At 39.9% G+C, this 20,663-nt stretch overlaps 1 protein-coding gene across 2 annotated transcripts in view; it reads right to left on the reverse strand.

Annotated features, from left to right (window-relative positions):
• Window positions 1-641: 641 nt before the first annotated feature.
• The window catches only part of SHQ1 (SHQ1, H/ACA ribonucleoprotein assembly factor), a 1,172,872-nt gene continuing 1,152,850 nt past the window's right edge, over window positions 642-20,663 (reverse strand). For both annotated transcript variants that reach the window (XM_052679016.1, XM_052679015.1), the window contains 2 exons: window positions 19,449-19,569; window positions 642-1,609 (listed from right to left, as the gene is read on the reverse strand). In XM_052679016.1, coding sequence (XP_052534976.1) covers window positions 958-1,609; window positions 19,449-19,569 — 773 coding nt within the window. In that variant the 3' untranslated portion in view covers window positions 642-957. The remainder of the gene's footprint in view (window positions 1,610-19,448; window positions 19,570-20,663) is intronic.

A 20,663-nucleotide genomic window follows, 5' to 3' on the forward strand; every position in this document is an offset into this window, starting at 1 on the left:
CCCCACCAAATCCTCCAGTAGAGGCAAGGCACCATTTGCAGCTTCCACCTCATTTAGAGGACTTACCTACCACTAGCAGAACGTAGCACAAAACATACAGAGTGAGAGGATTATTTTAACATCTGAAAGACAAAAAGGAGCAAATGAGTTGGCCAAAGCTATTCAAACAAGTAACAAAGATATGCCTGGGCAGTGCAGGTTTGCTTTTGGTCCCGTACTCAAGAACACTGTACCTTGTTTCATCAATTTGGTTGATATCACTTTGGTGCTATTAAGAGTACATACAGAGGAAATAATTAGAACTTCTGTTCTTTAAAAAAGCAATAGTACTGTTCATGTGTGAAAATTCCAAAAACAGCACAAAAGAATTAATAGCAGTCAAAAGCTGAAATAACTTACATGAAAACCACAGCAATACAAGCTATAGGCCTTTCTGAACTGAAACTTTCCTTTATTTAAAAAAAAAAAAATAGAATGCACCTAATATGTCAGGATTAATTACATTTTTAACATCACAACATCAATATTTTTTAATGTAGTTAGCTGTAAAGTATTTCAATATGAAACAATGTGGAAAAATGTCTAACAAGTTCCTGCAAACATGAGAACATATTTTTACATGTTGGGATTTAATTAAAAACTAAAACACTACAGGTGTATTCAACTGTATTTGACTCCAGCATCATTCTTCTACATATCTTAACAAAAACTCTTTCTAAAAGCTTACTGGAATTCCACATTCCTACACGCAGAAATCAGAAATCTCATTCTGTTGAATTAAAAAAAATAATTGTGAGTACCATATAGTCACATCAATTCTTTTCAGAAGAAAACTTGTCTTTGAAACTGCCAACAAAGAAAAATATTAACTTCCCTCTGCAGCTTAGGATAGCCTTGGGAAGACCTCACTGCAGCACTGTGGTGCTCGTGGGTCACACTGTGCTCTAACACAGCCCATCAGTCTTCATCTTCATTTGTGCTGCAAAGAAAAAGCAGTGGATTCGTCTTCGAAGGCACCTCCAGGAAATCCCCCTTCCCAGTAGTAACCCTGGGAAACCTGGCAGGTTCAGACACAAGGTTTTCTTCTCGTTCCTGTAAAGCAAAGCCACTTGCACTGGCTAATCCTTCAGGTTGTTCCGAAAGTCTCATTGCAGTGTGCATTTGCTTTTCTAATTCTTCTATCAATTTCCCAGCAGCAGAAGTAGATTGCAAAGAAGCCTTTGATTTTTCATCGCTAACCTCAAACGTTGAAGCGTTTGTGCCTTGCCTTAATCCATTACAGTCAATAAGTGGAGCTGTCCTCTCTTCTTGAAGCACGCCTTGTAAAGAATTTATTTTCCCATCTTCAGCAGTTGAGGACTCTCGCTCATTTGAATCAGACCCTTCTGTCTCAGATGATGAAGTGCTGCTTGATTCTTCAGAGTCACTTGTCTCCGACTCAGAGGATGGCAGCTGTTGCCTGGAAACCATGCCAGCAGCTGTTAACTTGCTCTCTTCTTCCAGTACCAGCACTGCTGCTGCTTCCAGCTCTTCGAGCTCAAATCCTAAGTGGGACTTTGTAAGCGTGGTTTTCTGCAAGGATTCAGAAAGTGCAGCCAACTTTTTTGACCTTTAATAAGAAGAACAAAGCGTATTATTTAACTTCACAAACAGAATATTCCCAATTGATATGGAGAACACAAGCCCTAAACACTGGCTGGTCACTTGTTTTACAAAAAACTGCTTACTACATTTATGACAGTAAAAATAAATGTTGCACAAAAAATACCAGGATGTGTCATTACTGTTCTTGGGGGTGACTTTTCACAAGGCTGGCCATATCCCACCGAAAGACTTCAGAGATTTTCAGAAAAGAAATCTCTGATGTTTTCCCTTACTGTGTATTGCTGAAACAAGTCCACTTCTGAGGGGGTTTTCATTCTTTAAGTGCTGAACTTGCACTGTTAATGCTCCTGGAACTATTTGATGTCTTCAAGTGTCTTCAGATTTTGTACTGATTACATATTTAAACAGCCTCCCAGCTCTTCTACAGGTTATTTGAAATTAAATCCAATCTCCCCTCCAACACGCACACATTTAGCACCTATTAAAAACATACGCTCAATAAAAGTACAAGATTTATTTTGAGTCGCATGCATTTACTTACACAGAAAAGACAATGGTTAAAAAAAAAAATTAGAATATTAGCAAGTTGGAGAAGCTATCCTACAACCACACTACTTATCCCACACTTCCCACTCTTTGGGTCTGTGATATCTTCTCAGCCAGCTCAGTGCCACGAGATGCTCATTTACACCGGCTGCACACTGTGCTTTACTCTTTCTTTGTATTCCAGTTGAAATTTCCATTTCTTTAAGTGTTTTCAGGTCAGCTCACGCTTTACCAGGAAAGCCCATCACAGATTTATAAGCAGAGGGAAGAAAAAGCCAAAGAATGCCTTGAAATGGGTAGGCAGCCAGAGGGGAAAGCGGGTATACAGTCCCAAGCATACATCCTGTTCCTTGTTGCACAGTTCTGCCTTAGACTATCAATCAACTGTTCACCACTTCCTGCAACAGCAGGTCTACTATAAATCCTGCAGTAACCGACTGGGTTTCATTTCCTCTGCCAAAACCTGCTAACCTGCAAGGCACGACACACTGACACCGGAGCAAGTAGCTGATAATGTAATACATGACTCCTGCGAGGCAGAAGTTAAAGCGCTCGTTCTCTCAGCTGAATGATTTTAAAGATCTTTATATTCTATTTCCCAGGGGGGATAATTACTCAGTATAACATACTCTCTTTTTTTTTTTTCCTCCTAAAGGAATTGTATTTAAATGTGGAGGAAGGGAAATGCAATGCAATTCCTTACCCATTTTACACAGAGCAGCATTTCAAAGCTTAACTTGGAATGCAATCATTAACCTTCCTTGGACCAACCGACAGAGTGGAAAACTAAGGAAATTGTTTACCATAAGCAACTCCAGTCTAAAAACTAAATCGTAAGTCTAAGCAACCTTCAGTGTAAACACAGGTTCCAGATTTTTCAGAAGTTGCTTACTTAGCATTATAGACACAGATCTTCTGGCATAATACTTCATTTTTTATCAGGAATTTGAACTTTAAGTTACGTAGTGTTTAAGAAGTTTCCAACCTAATTTGGAACAAAGTAAGCATTTTCCTGAAAACTAGAATGAACAAAAAAACAAACCAATGAGTGAAAAGGTTCCTAAAGCCTCACAGGTAAGCAGTAAGAATAACCTGTCTTGTAGGGAAACTTGTTCCCTGAACTCACTGGAGAGAAGCTGGTTTGTGCTTTCAGTCACTAAAGTTCACATCCCTTACAGAAAATCTTTCTCTTCTTTGCTTTGGAAGGAAGTAGGGAAACAGTTTCCAACACCACGTGTGCGTGTCCCCTCCCACTGTAAGGGAGGTTCATTACACCAAGGTGCAATTTGTTTATTTTGCTGTCCTATCTGTCATATCCTTGTGGACAGCCAGGCTCCACAACCTAAACGTGCACTGTGACATAATATTCTGTACCTCTTTCACATGCAGTTCCTTCTAATTTCATGGACATCCATGAGCAATTGTATGCACAACTTCCTTTGGCAGTGCATCTTCAACTCCAGCTACCTGCTCTCCATCTGCCATTACAGACAGTCAATTTTTCAAGTTCTGTTTATCCACACATTTCTTCTATCACCTCCTGTCACCTTGTTTCCTGAAATACTATGTGTATTTCTGCTTGTATTTCCACTACTGCACTGTTTCATAGATATGTTTCCTATGAGATATTCAGTCCTTGAAATCACTTAGAATTCCCTCTTCTTTCACTGTTCTCTTATAATGTTGTTAACACCTTAGGTACAGGAACATGCCACAGGAAGGAGTCAAGTATTACAGAGATGTATGGCATTTTGAACATTTCTACATTAATAATACTCCACTGTGCTCCAGATTACTAATAATAAGAGGTGAGAAGAAAATACAGTGCCTGACACCACACACTGCTTTACTACAGTGAGATGCACTACAACCAACAGATAAAAGAATGGGCTGTGTAAAGCTGCAGTTTTTGAGCACTGTATACTCAAGTGCATTTCTATCAATGAATTCAAAGAGAATGAATGAAAACATTGGTGCCTGACAGCAGCAGACAAACGTTGGTCTCACTGGACAGCATAAAGCTACAAAAGGCATTCTTCTGAATAGCTCAGCTTACCTCCTAACTGATCAAAACAGTACAAAATAATGATTATTAACTTGTAAAACAACTGTGGCTTCAAGATTCACGTGTGCCCCTTTTTCTCAAAAGCTAGGCTAGAACTACAGGGAGAAGACATGCTTTTCATCTTTACAAAGGATTATCAGAAGATGCCATTGTTTGAACAGCCTGCCCTGCCATCCTAACAGCAACAGCACGAACACACACTCTGCTTGAATGGCTACATGTCTGCAAAAAGCCAACACCTCCATCTGTCCTCCTGCTATCTACTACTGCATTGCTTCAGTTCCCACAGCTGTGTCCCATGGAGCAGCGACAGCCAGCACCACACACAAGGTCACAGAGCACGGCTCAGAATCCAGCAAGGGTGCAGACCACCAGACCTATGCAACCTTCTCCAACTGCATGGACACCCCGAAATTACATCAGACCAACCAGAATAGGAGTCTTCTGAGCAGTCATTAAAAACCTAGAACATTACTTTCACCAACTCTTAGTATGGTTTGAGGTGGAAGGAATCTTGAAGACTATCCAGCCCCAATCTGTCACTATGGGCTGGGGCACCTCCCCCTGGATCAGGCTGCCCAAAGTCTCATGGCTATATTTTAGCTCTTAGCTGCATCAGGTATTTGATTTTAACTGGATTTAAAACAGCACAAAAAAGCCTCTTTTGGTTACTCAGATTTCTTAGTAGATGAAACACTTCCTCTCACCATCCGCTTTCCTCATCAAGTCTCTCCCAGAAAAAACTGGAAGTCTGCAGAGCTCAACTTTTCAAACAGAAGGAAAACCTCAAAGTCTCATACTTCTGACAAATATACGGATAAAAACAGAACTCCAGTCCCAAACTTTCCAGTTTCTTCTATGAAAAAAACTAAAAAAATTGAACAACAGCACTATGGGTTGGTTTTTTTTTCTCCTTCTTTTTTCCTTAGCAGAATTACAGTTAGTATATATCAGTCCATCTCAATTAAGGCAATTAACTAATTTCAAGGAAAACAATTTCAGGAGCGCATTACACATCAGCCTTAAGAAAAGATATTACTCTCTGGACAAAAACAAGGCAAAAAGCACAGGAATCAGAGCACAGAAATGCTTCTGAGAGGTACTGACTCTGAGCTGAGGATTTCCTTGGCTGAAAAGCAAGCAATAATTAAGGAAACAAAAATGAGACACCAGCAATGAGATATCATGCACTACAGATTTGCTGTAAACAAGTCCCGCTGTTTCCAAAATCTTTGGAGTAGCATTTTAGAGATTAAACAGCAAATACTTTAATTTTTCAAGTATGATTAATGGAATTGCATGATTACTTTAAGACACGCTCATTCAGTATGCGCATTTGTGGTAATGATATCTTATTATTATGGTAATGGTGTTCTTACATAAACCTGCCTAATAGGCTTTAAAGGTGCCACACAAGGTAATTATTAGTTATCAAGATGTCAGTTGCTTAAGGAAAATGTTTAATTACAGGTTAAATGATCAGATGCGTGTTTTGTTTAAGGCACAGCTTTGAGGAACAGGTAACAACAAGGCATCTCGGGTCGTCTGAAATTAAGATTTCAAGGCAGAGGTGCTGTAAAATGCTGGTCTAGAAAGCAGAAGAGTTTCTCCATGGGCTAGAAGAAAAAAAAAAGTTTCATACATCTCAGATTGTGGAAGAGTAGCAATTGTGTGAAAAGAAAGTATCAGAAGAGCCTTTGCAGGGAGGTTCAACAGCTGGAAGGAAAGCCCACCAAGCAAAGTCACCATGCCACAGAAGGTAAAGAAGAAACACAGGACATGGGGACACATCCAGACAAAACCCTCTAGTTTTCTAGGATCTAGAGGATTTCTAGTGTTACAGTAAAACTAAGTAACTATGCATCTCCGTACCTTCAGTGAGAAATAGCACAAAAAGGTTTTAAAGTAGCCTTTCCATCTTCCTTGCATCCAAATCTCTTGCCTCAGTAGCTCAGTTATGTAAAAAAAAAAAAAAAAAACAACCAGAAAACTTGAATATATGAAATCAGCACCCTACACTTCATTCTCTATGAGGTATGGAACTGCACACTTGATCATGGCATGCAAGTTGCATATAGAAAATACCGTGCAAAGTATTCACAAACATGGGAGTAAATAGTCAACTGGCCTGACAGCCTTTAAAAACTGGAGCCAGTAATATTTCACTATGCAACAGAACATGTGCTTGTAGGGGTACAAGCTGTAGCTTGCTGCTGTTTTTGTAAACAATGAAAATTATTTCTACTAATCATAAGCGTGTCTTTGCATTTACAGATGTATACAAACATCAACTTTTCTGAAGTTTGTGGTGCAAACTAGGTGTAAACAGATAGCAAACCACAACTGCAATGCAATAGGATTTTCCTCCTGTCTACTATTGCTCAATCACAACCACGTCAGTGTACAGAGCACATGTGCTGTCATAGCAGATTGAGCTGTTCACGCTCAAGTACAGTACGAAAGCAACAAAGCACAGAAACCTACATAGCAGACATTGACAACGGCTTTGGTTACCAGCCTAGTGCTTAAATGTGACTCAACTGGTCTTGGAACCAAGATATATAACTGAAATCTTGGTATATGATGCTGTTCCAATGTGGTTAGGGCCTATTAATTGTGTTACAATGGGAATCAGTTCTCCACGCTAGCAATGCTAAACTTGGTTCCACAGAGCTGACAAGCCCTGTTTTACATGTAAAACACTTTACATTAATTATCTGTAAGCCTTACAGGCCAGATAAACAAGTCTCAAAGAAACAGTAGATACTTCAAGTGCAGACTTGCCTTTGTAGCATTGTAAGCTTTACCACAGAAGAAAATGGGCCTGTTTTATTGCCAAGCAGCAGCCCTGGTAGGCCAACAACTCCTCAAGATGCATTCAACTACAACCAGCATCATGCTGTGCCAGTCAGCAGGGCTGACAAACACAGAAGAGTTGGGTAACTTGCCTCCAGCCAAGGCTCTGGACACCTCAGATTCATCTCACAGCAAAGCTGCTGCATTAAGCTAAAGCCTTTCTTTCTGACTGCTGGATCACACAGTACTCCCAGCTGTCTAAATGTTACACAATTACTGCATGAGAAGTTACTCAGTTTTAGGAGAAAGCCCCAGTCTATATTTAAACTACCTTTCCCAACAAGGCCTGGCAAAATTCACACTTATGAGAGAGTTTCACACACCCATTTTCTGAGATAAAACAGGTAAGATAAGCAGTAGAACCAGCCAAGAGCACAACCACTTTAAATGTTTCCAAATTACACACCTAGCAGCATTAATTACAACTTCCCACAACTACTCTTTAGCTAGAGGTATCACAAGAATTAAAGCAATTCTGGAATTAATACTGTCTTAGGCATCACCAGATACTATCCCAAAGCAGAGTCCCAGCAGTTCAGATGAAGAGGGCGTGGAAGTGGAAGTATGTACAAGATACTAAAGCACGAGTTGAACTACAAGGGATACCAGTTACCCACCTTGCAGCAAGACTGGGTGAGGACTGGCTGCAATACATCACTGGTGCTGCGCTGTCACTGGCAACCAACAAGATCAAACATCTCTCCACACTTGAATCATTACGTATATTTTTTTCTTTCTAGCTGTTTGAAATTGTTTTTCCATGATTATGATACAGAACTGAAGGACAATTTGATTTTAATAAAATACTCAAGACACGAAAAAGGCCAAGTTTGATCAACTCTGACTGTAAAACACAGAAGCAATAACAAGAATGGCATTGGCTGCAGAAGATAACTTCATTAATGTAGAAACACCTGGATCAACAGGCACAGACAAGCAAGAGTGGTCACTAATAAAGATTTGATAATATAAAAATCCTCCAGTTCAGGAAAATAATCCTTACAAATGGACATTTATCAGCAATCATAAGAAACTCACACTAAACACACCATTTATTTGCCCAAACTACTACAGTCACAGGTTAGGAAAGAGAACAAGCTTCAGAATCTGCACAGAGATAAGAGTCTCCGATTCAATTATACCTTATGGCATCTCATATAGAACACTTGCTATATTTCACCACATTTTATTCCCCTTCCAAGGTCATTCTTAATGAGTGCTTCACTATTCAAGGACTTCTAACCACACAGAAATTGTTTTGAAAAATGCAAGCACAGAATGAGCCCTGCAGTGCTTAGGAGACTTCTAACAAGGTTTGTTTGCTGGAAGCAGCAGTGAAACCCCACCACCAAATCGAGCTCTGAAAGTAATTCATGGCAGAGACTGTAGTCCTGGGACATTTTAAACAGCAACAAACGCTTTGCCTATCTGCAAACCCACTACATTACAGACCATAATAATGATCTGCTCTTATTGCAAAGTACCTTACATACCCTTTTCCTCCAATTTCCTGCAAGACTGGGGAACTACTCACAGATTTTATTTTGTCCAGTTCTGGGAACACAACCAGCCTCAACAGCAAAGCATGGCTAAAACTTAACGAAGCAGAACAACACTACCCTCAAATCTGAGGCATGAAGTGGAAAAGAAAATACACCCATTAACTGACGCAAAGGGCAGCTCTTTCTTGGAAAGAAGCACGTTCATTCAGAATACAGATAATATTTTATCCTTGTACAGACAATACCACAGGTCCCTAATGAACAGCAAAGTCTCAAAGTCAAACATTTTCCATTCCCTCCTACAAAAATGGAGAGTAGTTCCAGAAAATTCCTTAAGAAGTTATTTACAGAATAAGTAACATCTACTAAATCACTGTTCCCAGATTTTTTGTTGGTGTTACCTTATCATTATTACTGAAACAAACCTTCTTAAAGGTGGTCCATCAGAATCCTGCTTGTCTTATGAGATCTGAAGAACCACAGCAAAGGCAGTGCCATTAACAGCCAGCGGGATAACAGAAACTGCACCATTCAACAGTTCCATCTACTTAGTTTATTATACGTTTTTATAGTGAGAGGCAGAACCAATAGATAACCCCATTAAAATCTCATTAGCTCTGATCAATGAGCAGCAAAGGTAATGTAAGAACAAAGCTGAATTTAATGTGTTTGTGAAGGAGAAACAGAACAATTTTCTTCAGGACTCAGGTAAGAAATTGACCTGAACTTTAACTAATCTTCCACATCACCTGCAGCAAAAGAAAGACAGATGAGTGTAAACACAACACATTTGTTCATGTGATGTAGTACCAGGTTACCCACTGCCTTTGTAGGAAATGAACAGCCTCCAGAACCCAGAGCTAAGAACAACTTAGTTTCTAAGCTTCCTTATGAAAAGCCAGGGGCTAAAATAACATGGCCAGTGTATTTGGGATATTTTATGCAACCGCACATAAAAATTAATTCTTCCCTCGGTAATGGATTGTGATTTCTAGCCTCAATAAGTTGGGTCTATGCAGTTAGGTGATCTTTACGCTTAGTGAGAATGATTTCTCTTGTAACAACTCTTAAATAATAGGCAACTTTAATCAAATTTGAGAGGCTACAAGTTGGAAAAGATCTTTAAATTCCTACATATTTGATGAAAATATTCAGAGGTAGATCTGAAATAATCACCCCTACGACAAAAGGCAGGGAGAACGTGGCTGTGCGTGCAATGGTTTGGAGGGAGACCACAGCATGGCTATGCCAAGGAGCTCACCTCTACTCAGCCACTGCATGTGCTGCCTCTTGCACAGTGGAAGTGTTGAAGGACATGAAGAAACCAGGGCACAAAGACTGGGATTGTTGTACAAAGGTTACAGGCTCATTTTCCCCTTCTTCCCTTGCAGGCATCAAGTTGGAGATTGGAAGAAGTATTCACTGCACACCAAATCTTTACCTTAAACATCGGAAAACCACACGATAAAATGGGGGCACTGAGTTCAAGACATAGTCTGGAAAATACATCTCTCTGTACAAGAGAGAACAGCCAAGAGAAACCTACCATATGTCTCCAGGTAGCAGACAGCAGTCCTGAGCACAAAGCAATGGCTGATGTGGAAGAGTCCAATGGGCTTAAGGGAAATATAAAATGCTTTCATCTCGAAATTCTGCATTTCAAAGGGCACTGCATGAATTCGAGAGTTAAGAGTGATACGCTGCAATCCAACCTGCAGCCTTGTAAACATGAACTGCTATCTACATAGCTTACAGTTTGTTAAACATAAATCACATACAAAGCACAGCACCATCATTTCAATTTAAGTGACTGTATGTTAATAAATCTGAGCATTTCAAGTGACTTTCCATATTTTTTCTGAAATTCCACAGCACTCCTTTCATAATGAACCTGAATACTGTATGAGCTGAACTTCACATTTATAAATATTTTAAACAAAGATGAAGCTTTCCAGTATAATATTTTAATTACTTAGTCTTGCTTGGTCTTCTTGGTTAGTTGCAACTATGCATATCACATTATAAAAGAAATCAAGTACAGCTTAGTTCTGTGTAAATTATTATGAAAGCATTCATAAGAAAAAACTTGTAATTAATACTGGACTATAAAAAGGAATCACTGTTTATACTTTAGGAATAGCTTAGGTGAGCTTAAAAACAGTTCAGTGTTGCCAAAATAGCTTCAGTGAGTCGAAACAAGCGTAAACGTCTAACAATGGCACAGCTCCCAAAGTTCTACATGATAACTAAGGTAACAAGTGGCAAACATGTAACTCACCACAAAACTGATGCAGAGAAAGGAACAGGTCGTGAACTGTGATGGCAAATGTTGACTGTGTTACAGAAATGGAATGCCAGCACTCATTCTACACGAGCCTCATCTTGCTCTTAAATATCTCAACTGCCATCACATGCGACTTTGTCTTGACAACCTCTCATGATCTAGGATTTTGAACTCCTAACACTGTAAATCATAGTTTGTACTGTAACATGGTAATGAAAGATAAGCACAAAAAGCAGTGCAGATGTGAATTTTAATGTCAGAATAATGCTGGTGAAGTCACCATGCATGAGGAAAAATAATGGAAACAATGATAACAGATGGACTTAAAGGCTCTGTTAATACATTAAAACAGTATCCTGCCCCTTTACAATGGGATTTACCAACCTAACAGCAGAAATCCTAGTGAGGTAATCAGCATTCTGACTGCAACCTCAACCTGCAGCCATCCCAGTCACAGACCCCTGTCAAGTCACACAATCTCAACACAGAAACACATAAACCTGAGCACCTTGCAAGCTCCTGGCGGGTCAGCACACATCTGCAGGCACCCCAATTGCTCAGCCTGCTCCCACATCCTCCCCATCATCCCACCATGCTTGTAGGGCTCCTAGTATCAGGGGCTCCATGGTTAGATTCCACCTTTAGGCACTGTAATGATAATGCCCCATCCTCTGAACCAAGCCTGCTCCAGAGAAGGCTGAAAACAAAGCAGGGAGGCATTAACAGCCCACAGATCAGCTCCCACTTTGATCACAGCTGCACACTCCTCCTGCTCAGAGGCAGCAAGCACAAGCACTGCCTTCCCAAATGGAGGCAGAGGAGCCAGCTGAGATGCACAGGCTGAAAGATGTGACACCCACTGCTGACCCTTCTGCAGGCAGACAGGAGCTGCCTCCCAACAACTTTGGGAAATCAAAGCAATAGCCGGAGGGGGGGAAAAATGGCTTTCTTCTCTCTCTTCTCTACCCACAGCAAGGTGCATTCAGACACAGCTTGGAGGAATACGAGCCATAGGAAAGTGATGGAATAAATGAAAAAAAAAAACAAATAGAGGAAAGGAGAGGAAAAACATCAAAGGGAACTGCAGCTAGCAGCTGGGAGGAGAGATTAAATCCCTTGTTAAAAATCCATGTTTTACAGGGCTTGCTAAAACATATATAAAGGAGAATTTCTGGCATTATATCCACCTGTCTATCACACTTCTCAGCCTTCAGGGCAAGCAATGTTTTGCTTTAAGCCTCTTAAGTAATATGTTACATTACTTGGGTATTGTTATTTACAAAGTGCTCTGCACACACCTACTGCTCTACAGACAATTGAAGTGACAGCTCAGGCCTTAAATAAGATGCAACATTTAATGAGAAGCACAGCAGCACAGGATGACAGTAAACAAAAAGAAACTATATTAAAAACATGCATCAAAACAGTGAAAGATGAGAAGCACAATGTGCTTGCAAATTCTTAGTTACTATTTTTAAATCAAAGAACCGTGATCTGAGGATTAAAAGCAAATGACTTGGCATGGAAATAAACGTGGATTCTCTACCAAATTCAAGCATGGACAGCCAGCATTCTCTTCAATAAATTGGCGAGCCCTTACCTAGGTTCTATGTGCTAAATGACAGTGCTTCCTTTCTAGCACTAGAAAAAGCTACTTTAAAAAAATAAATTGTGAAGAACCTCATCTAGTTTCTGTATGAGAACCAAGGTTAGCATTTGAAATACAAGGTATGTTTCTGGACTATGCTACCTTGATTGAAACAAACAAGACCGTAAAGAATAACTCAACCTATGGAGAAAGAGCCAACTCATAATTACACTTCACCAGGAAAACATATGAACATATTGCTGAATTTCTCATGTTCCATGTTCAACCAGAGGTGTTTTTGGATTTTAACTTTATGTCACATAACAGACAAATGGGCAGACATCTCTGCCCATCACACAGACACATCAACTTCTAACTTCATCAGTTAACTACAACGTTTTTGTGCTCTTGCCATACCACAAGTCAATCAGACATATATTCAAGGAGCCTTTGCCCCCATTGCTCTTTCCAATTCTCAACCTCAATCTGAGAAGCAGAGACTAGAATTACTGTGAGCTATGCCACAAATGATGCCACCTTCTTCTGCAAAATGACACTATTCTGCCTCTTCTGCACTCACCACTCTCCTACCTACTGAGACAGGCACACACACTCAAGTTCCAGCAGTTCTCAAGCATGACCCAAGCTATTTTTCCTGGAGCTCTTGCCCTTAACTATCTGCTGTTCTCCACCCCTCGACTATGATCCACAATCTTTTACTGTAAGTGTGCCATCTTAGACTTGATTGTATTAAAACACATGTTGTTCAAATGAGCATATGTTGCCAATCTGGGTCAGTCTGTGCAACTCATCTGTTCAAATCATCATTCTCTACTTAAAAAAGATCCGTTTCTAATGTTACCATTAATTTTTATCTATAAAAAGATGCACAGCACTTTCTTACAGATTGCTAAGGATATTGGACCGTACTCAGACAAAAACTCTGAAAATGTGGATGATCTTAATTTCATTAGGTAATAAAAGAATCCACCTCTTCCCAGTTCCTGCTTTTTTCCTAATATTTCCTATAACACACCAGCAATTCCAACACTTGGTAGTACGTAAACAGAAACATGCAGAAACCAGACCCCAACAGACCAAAACAGATTGCAAAGAGACCGTTTGAAGCAGCCACTCCCAGGCTCAGTAGAAGCTTGAAAAGCAGCTGGGAAATCTGACAGTTTATACACTGCTACAGGCCACCAAAGAAGTGAATGAACAGCAATCCTAGTGCAGCCCGATTACTTGGAGCAGCAAGCTCCACAGCACTGCACACTGAACTCGCTGCCAGCAACAGTAATGCCAGCACATAAAGCCTGCTAAGAAGGAATTACAATAATTGAGGCTTGCAGTTGTGAGCAACCATTGCAAGTCATCACAGGACACTGAGAACAATGCCTACATGACCAGATAGAACAGCTTTCTTACTGCATTCAGCTGAGAGGCGTAGCAGTATCAAGATTTTTTGCTTTATCTCTTGTACCACAGATGGCAACACGGATGTTGTCTGATAAATAATATAACTAGCTGCATCAGAACAGACACTAAAAGCAGATGCTAATGGCAAGGTTGCTTTAAAAGCAGCAACATGAAAGTAGTTTTTTCTCTGCATCACCATCAAAAACTGGAACTTAAACCTGAAATGGTCACAGCCTTCACTTACCACGGGCAGCAAACAAGGTGAAGTGACACCTGAGCTACAGCCAAGGCAGGGTACCACTGAGCACGAAACTAATTCACCTAAAATACATCACTGAGAGTTGAGATTTTTAGTAAGGATAAAACTGCAGGATGTACTTTAAACACCATGCAGCTCAGTTTAATCCCACAGAACCAAGCAGTAGGATTTCCATCCAGAACACACATTTGCTGTGCCTTTGTTCTTCTGAATCGTGGCTGCTGAATCCAAGAGGTTAACAGCTGAACATTTGCATATTTCTTTAACATTTGGGAATGCTTTAAACCACTGAGTAACCCTTCTTCTGTCAAGGATTTCCCCAACCCACACACACATACACAGATAGAAAATTTAATAAACTAACGTGCTGGTAGTACATCACTGAGATCTGTTAGGGAAGTTTTGTTCCTGAATCCTCCTTTCTGAGCTTTGTGTTTTCCTAATAGATGCTCACAGTCATCATCTACTCCATGCACCCCTCATTAGGCAGGACAGTCCTTAGCTGGATGTCACAGCTAAGTTACTCTTAAGAACACTGCAGTAACACAAAGAATGAATAGGATTTAATGAACACCAACCCTAAAGGTAGCAAAAAAAAAAAAAAAAAAAAAAAAAAAAGCAAGGACAAAAAAGGCTGTTTTTTCCTCTATTAAAATATTTTGTGCTTCACAAAGGCCCAGACCACTACAGAAAACAAATGCCACAATCAAAATAGCTTCCACTTCCCAAAGCTTTCTTCACAAGTAACAACTGGGTCAGATTTCCTAAGTTAACAGATGAGTGATCAGTCTAACAAATAAAACACAATATCTCAAAACTCTAATTATATTATCTAAAAGATCATATTTCACTACACATTTAAATATGTTACATGTTATGTTTTCCCAAATGTAGTAAAAGCCTATAGTAGTTCTTTTCAGGAAGGCTGCTATACATGATCTGCATGCACTTAAATCAAGCACCTTGTATGAGGGAGCCTATATGATGACAAGCTGCAAGGAAAATACTGCACATAAAGATTCCCCACAGAGAACAATGTAAATTAATAAGACAGAGAGCTGCACAAATATTTCCACTGAGGAAAGACTTCTGAACATTCAGTGGGACAGTGTGTTCAGATGGGCACAACAGCAAGCTATCTGCACCACTGCCATTATCAGTGTGGTTTTGGAAGAAGTGTCAGCAGGTTGCCTTACACATCCAAACCCAGGATTTGAGTGTTTGGTTTTTTTTCCCCCCAAGTATTTAAATATTTTTAAGTCTTTAAACTTAAATTCATGCAGAGCCAACAAAGCTGTCACAAGAAATACAAAGAATCTTCCCACTACCAAACTTTTGCCAATGCAATGGACTAAAACTAAAATGCTGGAGATAGAAATCCTTACTCCTGTTTTAAAATCTGAGATGACAGGTGGCACTAAAACTCCTAACATCAACCAATCTTATTTCTTCCTGGAAGACCTGTGTTCCTTGATGCCTTTGCAATGCCAGACCTTAAAACTTCAGGCCTGCATTGCACTGTATTGATTAAAACAGAAATGCAGACAGCCCAGGGAAAAGGGGGGCTCAACAATCACAGTCAATCTCATCACCCGACTACACACTGTGAGTGTAATTAATCCTACATTTACTTAGAGAACTTCACACCCTACACATAAAGCAGCAACTCCCTGCTGGCTTCAGACTAGGTAATTATGTTGTAACAAGGACTAGGCTTCCACTATAACAGAGATGAAAAGGAGAACAGAACCATGAAGCTAGCCTATTTTTCAGGGTAGGTATCACCTGCAAATCAAAAGGAGCAGGCTTAACATGTTTAGGAATACTTGAGTTAGATTTTATTTAGTTAATTCAAATAACATATCAGCTTCTACAGAGACTGCACAAACGCCACCAGGAATCACAGTTCTTAACTCTAAAGTAAACAGTCCATGTTTGAAATGGCATTTGTACCCACACTGCCCCAAATTAGCAGGATTATGCTTGTTTCAGGTGCAAGTATATGTGCTCTGCAACATGAACTTGTGACAACAGAGTATGTATACCCTAAAGCTGCCTCTATACAGATATAAAAAAAGTGGCAGGCTAAGTTCCATGGGATATGCTGAGGTAATTTAGCAGCTCATCTCTCTTACCATAATAGATCCCCTTTGTCATACAAGTTGTAACTACAACAACACACAACACAAACTGTGACTTCCTAATATTTTGCAGTAAGATGAGGTGGCAAGTTAAAGAAAAATAGTGCTAACAAAAGATATATAAATTATATGAGACCAGAAACCTTATTCTTCTGCTTTCCTGGAGAAGCTGACAGCCCTGCCTGTGGCAGGGGGGTTGGAGATTCATGATCCTTGAGGTCCCTTCCAACCCGGGCCATTCTGTAATTTTGATTCCTCATACCCATTAAATCTGGGGATGCATTAACTACAGATCTGTGCACAAATAGGTGTGGTAATTCCTGGAAAATTTCCAGGGGCCCCAGCAGTTTCACCTCCAGTTGAGTACAGGAAACACACAGTTACCAGTAATGAAGCAGTACATGCCTAATGCTAAACATGTATTGAAAGAAGGGTACTTTAAACTAGGATGGGCTCCATTGTTTTCTTCTGAAGGGATACAGAAGAACATGCATTTAACTGTCTGCCTAGACAGCAACTCTGGGGAAGCTGCTCAGCCCTGCACTTGGCTGTGGGACAGCCAGCAGATATCACACAGCCACTCTGTAAGAGGGCACATACATAGAACAGTGGACAAAGGAAGCACGGGAGGAAGACATCAGGCCACGTAAGGGAGCATAGCACGAGTCAGTGGGCAAACTGCTGACATCTACAAAGGATGCATGGGGTCACAGGCAAAACTCTCCTCCAGAAGGGAAAGAGTTCTGCATTAAAACTGCAATTGATTCCCTTGCTCTCAGCAGCCCATATGCAGCTGTGAGACCACAACTGGTTTCCTCAAAGATCATTTTTGCTTCACCTCCTGTAGGAGACCAGAGACCTGTATGTACCAAAGTGAAGTGCAAAAGATGGAGAAAAGCTCAGATTAGCAATACATATTTGGTTCTAAATTCACCTTGGACATGCCACCATATGTATCATAGTGGTTTGTAAAATCTCTGACCTACAGAAAGAAAGAAGCATGCAAACCAGACAAATTAAATTTAATTTTATTATGGAAATGAAAGTAAGAACAGAAGTGACAGCAGGGCAGATGATAAGCTCACTTAGCAGGGCGATCAAATGAAGTGATGACATGTCATTATGACCTCAGGGGTTAAAGATGCAATTTTCCATCTGGTTGCATCTGGCTTTTCAACATAAATGTTGACACCACCTGCTGAGACTTTCTACAAGCTGCCTCCATAGGTCTTTGCATAGCTTTTGTTACCCAGGTTAATATTTACTCTTCCCTTTCTTCTGATTTGGCTGAGCAACAGGCTCCCTTTTTTTCAAGCCCCAACAAACAGTAAAACAATTTTACAGCGCATTTTACACAATAGATAAAATATTAACTTAACAAGCAACTCAAAGAGATGCTTCCAGCCCCTGCAATTCCATGATTCTGCAATCCTAAAAAGCAGGTAGAACCAGGTTTAAGACTGCGAACTAGAGGATGAAACTTCACCAGCCCAAATCTTTCTTCAACTAATACTTTCAGTAATCTTCTTTTTCTTAGTAACAGGTACCTGAATAAAGTTAGCTTATCTGGATAAATACCTAAAGAATTAAACTGTACTCACCATATCCAATTGATTATCAGCCACCTGCATTTGTTTTTACTCAGCAGCTTAATTGTCTCCAATTCCAGACACACTGTGCTTAAAATAAATCATCTTCTGCCAGTCCAGTGACACATTCACTTATTCATCTAATTAAGCCACAGCCAAACGATGATCTCAAACCAAATTTGTAATCAGCTATTGGCAGACTGCTGGCCATAAGGTTTTGTTCCCACACCGGAATTTAAAAGCTAGTAACCACCAGTGGCATTCCATTGCTGTTAATTTACCATTAAATAAGGCCATTCTCTTACTATCATTTGACATACCCCTTACATTTTTTGCCTGAGACAAGCTTTGTTCCTAAACCTATGTCTCCCAGAGTTCTCTCCACCAATACAGGTGAGCTAAAAACATTGCTTTCAGCTGTTTATAAAGTGCCCAGATTCTCCCTTAAGAACAACCCACAATCCATTTCAACTATAAGCAAAGAGGCCCCAGTCTCTTTGGGAAGAAAGGAGCCCTTCACAGATCTTTGAAGAGTGACCTGAGACTAAGATATGAATGGAGAAGATGGAGACTAAGAAGGTTAATGAAGCTTGCATGGGGTAAAGAACAGTTTAAGAAATAAAACAAAGTATCCAGACTGAACAGACAAGTAATTTCATCAAAAGACCATAAAGATTTCATTATGTCCCACTCCCAAAACTTCCCTCTAGAGGCAATCACCAGAGGGATGAAATAAGCTTCCTTCCCTGGACAGTGTGCTGCTCACCTTAGGAAACTGGAAGCATGAAACCTTTGCTCTCACCAATCATTTTTTGAATAAAAGAGTCCCATTAACATGTGTAAGAAGGCATCCCTGTTCACTTAGAACATGCTCAACTTCAAGCTTGTTTGCTTCACTGATAAACTGAACAAGAATGACTTAAGCACATGCTTAAATGCTTTCCCAATTCAGATCCTAAAAATAGACAATGATTTCTACAGTTCCTCTTCTCTCTTGTTCTCCTAATGACAGACAACTATTGTGCCATGTCATTATGACAAAAAGATAACTTAATTGCCCTCATTCCAGAAGCTGTCAGTTCTGCTTAACTGGTACATAATGTATTTGTCTGGAGTAAATGTGTTAATGCATCAGTCACTTATATCTAGCATACATTTTCTGCTGTATTTAAAAAAAAATTGGTTTTTATGGCTGACTTCCGAGACATTATATTCACTGACACACATAGCAGTGATATTGCTGTTCTGCAACTCATTTAAGATGCATTAAATATCTTTCTCCTGAATTTATTTTTCAAGACAACTTCAACCTGAACACGAATTTTCTCAGAAGCTTTTCTTTCCCAAACCATCAATATCAACAAAAATTCATATCTTATGTAAAAATACAACTCCTCTCTAGATGCCACTACATAAAAAAGGCCCTCATGTTTTCTCCCATGCTGTAAGAATACATGGATAATCAACATCACCACATATTAGAACCAAACATTTCCATTTATGACACACTACTTCCTTTGGTTTTACTGATACTTGTCCATAGATGCAACATGCTAAAAACCTTTCCCTCACCAATAACAGCTTCAGAACTTACTTGACTCTTTGAATCCAGATGCAATAGTCTGTAATGAAGAGATCATTAAGGATGTAGGCAGGGTCACTCTCCCTAAAAATCCTGTGAATGTCCAGCAAGCATTTCAGAACTGCAGCTCTTCCTAGAAATAGATTTTCATTAGATAGTTTGTTAAAAATCATCTTCCTCCCCTCTCAGGCATTAGTAATTTTGCTATCTGCACCCACATAACATGAAGCGGACCCAGAGTCTCAGAACAGCAGTCAGATGACTGTGCCCCTCAGCATCCACACCCATGTGGACACAGAGTCTGACTTCAGCAGGCATTTCTGCAGGACTCCAGCCTGGAGGCTCAGCCATGCCAGTACTTCTCCACAGCTGAAGCAGCCTGCTCCTACAGCCTCCCCTTTCCTCTTCTCTGCACTGTGCTGCCCCAAGCTTCAGCACAGCCATACAGATTAGGCTAAAGTAACTCACAGAGTTACAGCCCATCATTCCCTTGCTGAAAAAACAAATATAATTTGACTTGGTGTATGCAAACATCAGTCTTAAAAAAGGAAAGGCTGCCAACACAGCCCACTGCACAATGCAGTACCCAGCACCACAGCAATCACATAAGCCAAGGTAAGTGACACCATTGCTAGCATCCAACCATGGTTCTAAATCAAGCATAACTTCCACTCTTTAGAGAAAGAGTAATTTGGCCAACTGTGCCTCCAGAAAAAAAAAAATCCATTTCAGGCTCCAAGAAGTGCCACTTAACATAAAGGTGATAAATGACTTCAAAAACAAAAAACTTGAACATTATCTTATGCCAGAGACAGAAGCCCTTCTGCAGTCAGTTCTTCTCTATAGGCAATGAATCACTGTGAAGAGAATTGAGTAATGTAACTCTCAATTAGCTGGAATCACCTACCTTAGCTTGAATGTTGCTAAGGGGTTAAGTGCTAGAACACTAAAAAAAAGTTCCCTGCTTAATGAGGGGAAAAAGAAAAACATTCAAATGAAAATAACCACTACTGCAAATGGAATCTAATAACCTCCTCCCAAGAGACAGGCTCCTCCTAGGCTATGAAACCTCAACATGGATGAAATTACATTTTACAGAATATATACAAAAAAAAGATCAGAACTCCCCCTGCTGTCTGAGCACAAAGTTTGTTTCTTTTTTTTGTTGTTGTTCAGCACATCCAGGCTGAAAAATATTGACAGAGAATGAAAGTGAAAAGAAACACA

Source organism: Tympanuchus pallidicinctus, unplaced genomic scaffold (genome assembly GCF_026119805.1).
Source record: "Tympanuchus pallidicinctus isolate F22 unplaced genomic scaffold, pur_lepc_1.0 scaffold17, whole genome shotgun sequence".
Taxonomy (NCBI): Eukaryota; Metazoa; Chordata; class Aves; order Galliformes; family Phasianidae; genus Tympanuchus; species Tympanuchus pallidicinctus.